At 33.2% G+C, this 9,199-nt stretch overlaps 2 protein-coding genes across 2 annotated transcripts in view; one reads left to right on the top strand and one right to left on the bottom strand.

Moving 5' to 3' along the window:
• LOC107695880 (N-acetylglucosamine-1-phosphotransferase subunits alpha/beta-like) overlaps positions 1 to 4,237 on the bottom strand; it is a 22,591-nt gene extending 18,354 nt beyond the window's left edge. Inside the window, exons 1-4 of the mRNA XM_016495961.1 lie at positions 3,926 to 4,237; positions 3,597 to 3,682; positions 3,220 to 3,339; positions 1,320 to 1,370 (exon numbers count right to left, since the gene is read on the bottom strand). Coding sequence (XP_016351447.1) covers positions 1,320 to 1,370; positions 3,220 to 3,339; positions 3,597 to 3,682; positions 3,926 to 4,057 — 389 coding nt within the window. The 5' untranslated portion in view covers positions 4,058 to 4,237. The remainder of the gene's footprint in view (positions 1 to 1,319; positions 1,371 to 3,219; positions 3,340 to 3,596; positions 3,683 to 3,925) is intronic.
• Positions 4,238 to 5,134: 897 nt separating this feature from the next.
• Positions 5,135 to 9,034, top strand: LOC107695863 (DNA damage-regulated autophagy modulator protein 1-like). Its single transcript, XM_016495942.1, has 7 exons — positions 5,135 to 5,377; positions 5,963 to 6,030; positions 6,917 to 7,059; positions 7,354 to 7,531; positions 7,731 to 7,789; positions 7,892 to 7,984; positions 8,478 to 9,034. The coding sequence occupies exons 1-7, from the start codon at positions 5,247 to 5,249 to the stop codon at positions 8,520 to 8,522; spliced, it is 717 nt and encodes a 238-aa protein (XP_016351428.1). The 5' UTR covers positions 5,135 to 5,246; the 3' UTR covers positions 8,523 to 9,034.
• The last annotated feature ends 165 nt before the right edge of the window (positions 9,035 to 9,199 follow it).

Genomic DNA, 9,199 nt, shown 5'->3' with positions numbered 1-9,199 from the left:
AGAATAGGGCATTCTAAGTCAATATACTGCAGTATTTCCTCTCTCAATCAGTAGAAAATATGGTTAACACCCGGTCATGCATGAAAAAAAAAAATACCATCATGTACCATGAAACCGGTATAATTTTGAAAAATACCGTGATATAAATTTTTGGTCATACCGCCCAGCACTAAAATAAATTCTCGTTTTTTGCACCCACCGGCAGAAACATAAATCAGCACCTGTCCATAACAAACTAAACTTACTTACTAAAAACTGAAACTTTAACCACATAGTGGGCTCGCAAACCTCTCATTCGGCATGAGTGAATCGTTACGCACTCTAACATTTGGTTGCTAAACAGGCTACTTATTATGTAAAGAAGGCTTTGTACTTCTCTCATGTCCGAATATCTACTAACAGCATCCTTCACATATGCAAAAAAAGTGTTTGGAAAAACACCACGGCATGCTCACGCTGACCGGCAAAACCTACATATTGTACAACAGACAAGTTAAATTGAGTCACCAAATACCTTTTGTATGTTTAGTTGTCTCATTTAGTTTGCTGGTGATGAGGCTGTGATGCCAAGTTGCAATGCTAGCTAGAACTGATATGTTGTGTGCGCGCGGGAGGTGCCAGCGCGAACACTTTGGATTCCTTTTATCAGCGGAAAAATGTGATATCCGTCAGATAAGAGCAAGACATCATTCAAAACGGTCTATTTTTATTTGTGTACCTTCAAAATGACAGTGAAACGTTGTGCTTTTGCAAATAAAGAAAAACAAAATGCGCTTGCAGTCTTGGTCTCTGTGAACTTCTTACTAAAATAAAGAAAAACTCTGCCATACTGTCTACTTGTCAAACAGACATGAGAAATATATTTAGCTATATAAACCTTGAAGTGCCTGCTTTTAAGTGTTTACGCTTTGCTTATTTGACATTAACGCATTATATAAGTCACTTTGGAATATAAATCATAGCACGTTTCAGAAGATAAAAAACGCGAGTTGCAGTCCGGTAAATACTGTATAGCAAATTATTTTGCGGACCCCCTGGCTTTGCGTCACGGACCCCAGTTTGAAAACCCCTGATCTAGAGCTAATCTTTATGAGAGATACAGCCATTCACACTATTATTCTGCAGTGCAGCAGCTGCTTTTGACACAGGAAAACTCTGGTGGCATAAAAAACAACTGTGGCTGTGACAAAAGCCCTGGTTGCTACGAAACAGGAAATGTATAAACCGCACAATATTTAGTTTGCTTCATGTCCTGCAGACATATGAATAGAATAAGAATGAAATGAACTTTAGCTTATTTACTTATTTAAAACACTCACCTTCCCTTAGGAGCTTCAGTTATTTCAGATGCATTTTTTCCAAGACGCTCCCTAAAAAACAGCACATAAAACCCTTTTAAACATCATTAAGCAACTTTTGCTATTCTGACATTAACAGTACTGTCAGCACTGCCAAATAAAGATGGGTGTGTCCCACCATACTAAACATACTAAAATACAGGACACAATAGATTCTGAATAGAAACTGCACCTACAAATATTATATCTGCATTTTTATTTGATTAGCTTTGGATGCATGTGGATACAGTGCACAAATCTCTAAAAGCCATGAGATGTTAAACCTTTTACCCTTACTCAAAATTCAATATAATCTTTTTTTTTTTGCAATAGACAGGTGTGCAATTAAAAATATGTTATTTTGAATAAAATAACAAAATAAAATATTAAATAAAATACATTTGTGGTAGTAGTAATCCTGTTCAAGAAGTAAAAATAAAAAATAATAATAAAATTTAATTAAAAATTAGGATTTTTTCTTTATGATTTAATAATCAATTTATCAAACAATTAAATTAATACCATCAAATTAACACCATGCAGAATGTGACAAAGCATGTCATTCAAAATGCATTGTTTTGAACAAAATAAAATAAACGAATACAGTACTATGATTGGTAGTAGTGGTGATAGTAGTAGTAGTAGAAATAATAATAATGATGATAATAATAATAATAATAATAATAATAATAATCCTGATCTAAAGTAAAAAGAAACATTATATATTGTTTCCTTTATTATTTAATAATCCATTGTCATGCAGAATGTTTAAAACCATGTGCAATTCAAAATACAATGCTTTGAATAAAATAACAATAAAATAATAAAATAAATGTATAATACTAATAGTAGTAGTAATAACAATAATTCTGTTATAAAGCAAAAACAAACATTATGATTTTTATTTCTTTTAAGATTTATTAACCCAGTAATCAAAATGGTTAAATAAATACAATCAAATTTCCACCATTCAGAATGTTATAAACCATGTGTAATTCAAAATACATTGTTTTGAATAAAATAAAAATAAAATTATAAAATAAATTAATAATAGTAGTAGTTGTAATCATTTTCTAAAGTAAAAAAAAAAGGTTTTTATTTCCTTTATGATTTATTAACACATTAATCAAATGGTTAAATAGATTCCATCATATTCCCACCATGCAGGATATTGTGAACCATGTGTAATTCAAAATACATTGTTTTGAATAAAATAAGAATAAAATAAAATACCAAAATAAATCAATAGTAGTAGTAATAGTAGTAATAGTAATAATACTGTTTTAAAGTAAAAAAAAGGACACATTATGATTTATTTTCCTTTCAAGCGGTTACACACAAGTACCATCAAATTTCCCCTCAATCCCAATCTCTCCTCCGATGAGGATAAATGTGACCCTGGAGCACAAAACCAGTCTTAAGTCGCTGGGGTATATTTGTAGCAATAGCCAAAAATACATTGTATGGGTCAAAATTATCGATTTTTCTTTTATGCCAAAAATCATTAGGATATTAAGTAAAGATCATGTTCCATGAAGATATTTTGTAAATTTCCTACTGTAAATATATCAAAACTTAATTTTTGGTTAGTAATATGCATTGCTAAGAACTTAATTTGGACAATTTTAAAAGCGATTTTCTCAATATTTTGATTTTTTGCACCCTCAGATTCCAGATTTTCAAATAGTTGCATCTCGGCCAAATATTGTCCTATCCTAACAAACCATACATCAAAGGAAAGCTTACTTATGCAGCTTTCAGAAGATGTAAAAATCTCAATTTCTAGAAATTGACCCTTATGACTGGTTTTGCAGGGTCACAAATAAATACTACACTAACGTTGTGTTTGTGTGTGTGTGTGTGTGTTATATGGCTGGGGTACCTCAAGGCCTTCTGTTCGTCTTCCAGCTGCTGTCTCACAGCACGAAGATCCTTCAGCAGGTCTGTGTCTGTGCCGTTTACCCAGGTGTAAACCACATCAATGGGCATCGGTAGGCAAAGCCTGTAATTATACAAGCATATGAAGCAAGGCAGGTACGTGATTCCAGGAACATATATATGAAAAGATGTATTCTTTAAAATCATGCATTAAAAAAAAAAAAAAAAAATCACAGTAATGACAGACTGACATATCAGCTGAATTTTAGTCATTCTCAGATAATAAGCATGAAATAACTGTGCCCCTTAAAGAGTGATCAGTTAACACAGAACTTTATTACTGTGCATGAATGAAGCTGGTTTCATTGATCTGTTGCTCACCTCGTCTGAAAGGACTTTCCTGCAACATTATCTCTGTAGGAATCAAACAAAACATGGTACTGATCTCGACTCCACTCTACCACAACCTGCAAACCAAACCAAACAAAACCAGCCAGCCAGTTAATACACAACGCCAAACCCTTACTAAAAGTGTCTAAGTTTGATTTGCAACCACTATGTAACAGGTCAGAGTCAGATTGCACAATCAGCTTTGATCAGTAATCAGTGATTGACACAGTATGCAAATATAAGAGGATACATGCATGGCCTGAATGCGAATCTCATGAAGACAGTATATTTCGGAATTTTACCCTAGTTAGTGTACATACCTCTCCAAACTGAAAAGCAGACACTATCATGAGGACTAGTCCTCCGAAGCACAGGTACAGACCATAGCGATGAGACAGACAGGTGTATGTCTGCCGCTGCAGCAGTTTAAGCACCGAATTAATGATCAACATGACTCTCCCCGGCCATCAACATCTCCTCCTCCATAAACAATTAATGAGGACACATGTTTCCTTTGGTGAAATTAAAAATAGCTTCATTACACTAACACATACTGTCACATGATCGCATGCTCAACAATCAAACGCTGTAGTTCCTCATTGGTAGTGATCAGGTGATGATACCACGCTCAGTTCCAGTAGATCTATGCACATGACAGACTCGCTGCCGCCCTCTATTGATTAGGAGGACGATCACTTTATGAATTAAAATAATAAAATAAAATAAATAATTATATGAAATATTATAAAACTTAGATAAATTCAATTAACAATTACATTTGAATAAATTATTTAAAACTTATGTCATTTATAACACAATTTAAATGAATATTTAGATATGTAAACTAGTTTTAGTGACTTTTGTGAAATGTATATATATATATATATATATATATGTGTGTGTGTGTGTGTGTATATATATATATATATATATAGGTATATGTATTATCATACACCATCGGAGATGTTTATTTAACAATCCATTTCATATTTTATACAAATTTTAAATATATATTATTTAAAAACTATAAAGAAAAAAATGTTTTAAAAAAATTAATATTTACATTTATAAAACTGTTTAAAATTGTGTGTGTTGTGTTGTGAACAGAAAGTAGGCATAATAATAATTTAATGCTCTCTTTTCTTTTCTGTGTTTAGTAGCCATTTAAAGACATCTTGGTCAAAAATATTGTAATGCCTGCTTTCAAAATTCATCTGCAAATAGCTGACAAATAGCTGAAATACAATGCATTACTTATCATGACAACGTTTTTTTTTCATGCATGTAAAAAATGTAAAGTGAACAGAGAGATTTATCTAAAATGTAATTATGCAGTGAAAGAAAGAAAGAAAGAAAGAAATAAAGAAAGAAAGAAAGAAAGAAAGAAAGAAAGAAAGAAAAAAAGAAAGGCTCTGTGCGTTGTTCACATGTGCTGGTGGTAGTATATGGGTAAAACAATGAGGAAGAGAAAGATTCCCAGTGAACACGTGACACTATAGATAGAGTTATAAACGTCGAGTTATTGTTCATACAGTATGTGTTCAGTGAAGTATCTGTGTCTTAATGTCTGATCTCTGCTGTCCACTTTGCTTTTGTCTCCGTGAATGGTGACGCACCGCTTACACCCAGCCCTCAGGAGAGATGTTTTGGTTCATGCAAGGAATGTGCTTTTTACCTACTTTTCTGGTAATCTGGTCATCGAGTACGTTCATTATATCTTACATCATCGCTTTAGTTCGACGAGATGTTGATGTTATCCTTCCTTACATTAGGTATGTCACTCGTCTTTTTATCTTCAGCTTGATTTTAGTTTGGCTACACATCTGGACTATACGAATTCACAACTTTTAAAATAACATAAACCAGAAATAGCTTATAATAGCGTATAAAGTTATAATATAGTAACAAGACTATGTTTAAGCGGGCATTTATATACAGCTGCTAGATTTAAGAATCTGAATAAAGTTTTTGCAGACAGTTCGTTTAGTTTCGTTTTCTACTGTTGGCTCGAGTTAAAAATCAGTATTCAGTGAAGGAAACAGGACAAACTCTTTAAAGACTATAATATAATATAATATAATATAATATAATGTGTATATTAAATAGTGTCAGCCTATGTAATTTTATATATATAACAATGATAACACCCAATACTAATTAATAATAAATATTTTTAAGTCAAAGTCATATTAATGTATTGTAATGGTGAGGCTTCACTTTTATTGTCATTCAGTAAACTGTGGAACTTGTGTGTGTGTTTAAATATAAAATATTGCAAGTTTATGATTAAATGTTTCTGAATTGCTTCACAAATATGAATGTTCTTTTTTATTATTTCTGTGAATGTCTCTGAAAAGTGATACAGGGGCCACTCCACCTGAGAGCTGTGTGTTTGGATTCATGTCGACAATCAATGCCTTTGCAGGTATGACTAACAATCAGTCATTTGATTTCAGTTTGATTTGATTTGATTTCCAGCTCATACTTCAGAAAGTGCAAATCCCCCACCAGCAGCTTCAGGAAACTCCTTACGATTAGGCTATCTGTGTGTCACAACCAGTGTTGGGGAAAGTTACTTTTAAAAGTAATCTGTGTTTTTTGTGAGTGAGATGAATTAATGCATATTCATATTTATTTTAGAACTACAGTAACATCTTCTGATTTCTCTCAACATGGGGACAGGAGAGCTGTCAATCAATAAATTGAAAAAAAAAAAGTAACTTGCGTTACTTATTTGAAAAAGTAACTCAGATATTCTCTTGTAAATTAAAAAGTAATGCGTTACTTTACTAGTTACTTGAAAAAAGTAATCTGATTACGTAACTCACGTTACTTGTAATGCGTTACCCCCAACACTGCTCACAACCTATGGGAAATTGCACAATGTGAAGTCAGCCGCAAACGGCTTGGTTTTGACATGTGAGAGGAAAGCAGTGGGAATGTCTAGAGTGTACGTTTCTTTAGTAACAATGGAATAGCACTCATTCGGGTCTCACTTCTCTTTCTGCTGAAAACGAAAACATATTTTTTCCCATCCGTGACACAGCTGGAGTTCAGTGTGTTATAATATAGCACCACAACTAAAACCTCAAACAACTGCAGAAATGAAACTTAATGCCAAATCACAGGTTATCAGTGCAACAACCATCATGGCAACTCTACTGAATTCATTTTTAACCTATATTTTCAGTGAATTATTTATCCTGCTTAAAGCAGTTAAATTCTGTTTAAATGCATGAGTGAATATTCTTTACTGTATTGCACAGCAATTTCCACTGTAGTTTTAATCAGTAAAATCAATTGTTTCCCAGCCTTTGCTACTATGTATGCTGAATATAAATTTGTGGAGAGAGTCCATGAGAGAACCGGCGCCGTGTCCCCTTGTCTGAACAAGGTTTCTTTTGCTTTTGGCATCATCTCTTGTGTCGGCATGTGTTTGGTGGCTACATTTCAGGTATATCTAGTTCAACCAAGAACTTTTTACTCACTTTTTTACTCAATTTATTTACCTTTGTCATTCCAAAAAAAGCCATTTCAAAAAATGTCCTAGTGTGTTATTATCCATATAATGAAAGTCGTTGAGATCCTAAACTGCTTTGGACCCCACTGACTTTCACTGAACAGATGAAAACAAAATATCTCCTCGTGTTTCACAGAAGAAAGAAAGTCATACAGGTTTGGAATGAAATGAGGGGAGTAAATGATAACACTCTCTTTAATGGTGCTCATGTATGTTGTTGTGTCCTAGGAGACGACGGTGATGCCAGTCCATGATTTCGGTGCTTTACTCTTTTTCTTATCTGGGGTTACATATGCTGTCATTCAGAGTGTGATATCGTACCAAGGTCTTCCTTATGGATGCTCTAAGTCCATTTGCCATTTCCGTGTGTTCTTCGCTGGACTGGCTGCTCTAGCTGTAATACCCAGTATCCTTTCTCAGCGGTACAATATGTGCTATTGGTTGACATTCTGAATGTAGTTTTGCTAGTGTAAACTGGCATCTGCAGTTTACATGGCTGGTCATTCAAATCCAGTATTGTTATCACAGCATGCTGGTTTTCCATGTAAAGACATGCGCTGTTTATATTTCAGATCAAACAGATTGTCTTTAACGCCTCATTCCAGCAATTTTTTGTGCAATTCTTGTCGGAACAAGCCAACTTCACTGGGACACCAATGATAAGGTACAGTTCATGTCACTAACCACACATTCCAGTGCTTAAATTGTAGCAAAAATGTATTGCTGAATGTTTAAAGTTGCTTGTCTTGTTTTCCTGCTTCTAAAGGACTACACACGTCATATAGTGAGTGTCACATGTGAATGGATCACTACTTTCAGTTTTGTCTTCTTCTTTTTAACATACATCAGAGAGTTCCAGGTGAGTATTTAAAATTAGACTTACACTATTATTCAAACGTTTGGGGTCAGTAATTTTTTATTAAAAATGAAGACTTCTATTCTGCATAGATGCATTAATCGAAAGTGAAACTAATCAACTAATCAAAAGGGACAGTAAATACATTTATAATAAGTTTCAAGTAAATACTGTTCTTTTGAACTTTCTATTTATCAAAAAATACGGAAACATTTTCAAAGGATCATGTGACATTGAAGACTGGAGTAATGGCTGTTGGAAATTCAGCTTTGCCATCACAGGAATAAATGCCATTTTAGAATATTTTCAATTTTACTGTATCACATAAACACAGCCCTTGTAAGCAAAATAGACTTCTTTCAAAAACATAAAAAAAATAAATAAATAAACTGACCCCCAGCTTTTTTCACATTGTTCCAAATCAGAATTATATTAATTTGGATTCCTTTTAGTGCCTCCAATATCATATTAACGTTTCTTTTATTTCTTTTTACAGCAATTCACACTGAAGCTGACTGTTAATTTAATAGAGTATTCATGACCTTGACATCATACCGTTACAGAATGTTTCACTGTTTTTGTGCATTTTAGAATTGTATTTTTATACAACTTACTACCTTTTTCATGTTGAAAGATCTGCTAAAGTACTGTGTAATCATTGGCAGTGTATCTTTTTGTAGCTTGTATCTTGTTCTAGAAAAAGGGCATAAACATGTACTTGAAATGTAATATAACTACTTGATGCCAAACAATTTATAAAGCTGCTTCATATTGATTCTTATTTTAGAAAGCATTTATGATCAGCCAAGACAGAATAGTTGAGCAAATTCTTATTCGCATTACTGTCAATCAATCTTTGCTTTGGTTATAGTTTGAACTTCTTGCTTTATGTTGTTTTACTCCATAATCATTCCGAAAATTCAGTGCAGCTGAAAGTATGCAACAGGTGTGTTTTAATCTTGCACTTTATGAAGTGGAATTTGAAAAAAGTCCATGCTTGCACAATGTGTGTCTGACTTTGTAATTGTGAAATAAAAACACATGATGATGATGTGCATGACTAAAGAAAAGTGATTGCTTTAATATTTGTAATGATAGGAATAGCAGCATACACTACCATTCAGAGGTTGGGTCAGTTACAAACTGTTTCTTATTCAAATAAATGCTATTCTTTTAAACTTCATATTCGCTCATTCGCGCTCACACACACACACACAC

This window comes from Sinocyclocheilus anshuiensis, unplaced genomic scaffold (genome assembly GCF_001515605.1).
Source record: "Sinocyclocheilus anshuiensis isolate Anshui unplaced genomic scaffold, SAMN03320099.WGS_v1.1 scaffold538, whole genome shotgun sequence".
Lineage (NCBI taxonomy): Eukaryota > Metazoa > Chordata > Actinopteri > Cypriniformes > Cyprinidae > Sinocyclocheilus > Sinocyclocheilus anshuiensis.
This window is presented reverse-complemented; position numbering and strand designations above follow the sequence as displayed.

What these genes read in the sequence shown, in the direction of transcription:
- LOC107695863 (XM_016495942.1), top strand. Translation starts at nt 5,247, where the DNA reads ATGTTTTGGTTCATGCAAGGAATGTGCTTTTTACCTACTTTTCTGGTA. An exon ending in GACAATCAATGCCTTTGCAG is followed by an intron (nt 6,031 to 6,916) that starts GTATGACTAACA and finishes ATTGTTTCCCAG; the next exon opens with CCTTTGCTACTATGTATGCT. An exon ending in GTTTGGTGGCTACATTTCAG is followed by an intron (nt 7,060 to 7,353) that starts GTATATCTAGTT and finishes GTTGTGTCCTAG; the next exon opens with GAGACGACGGTGATGCCAGT.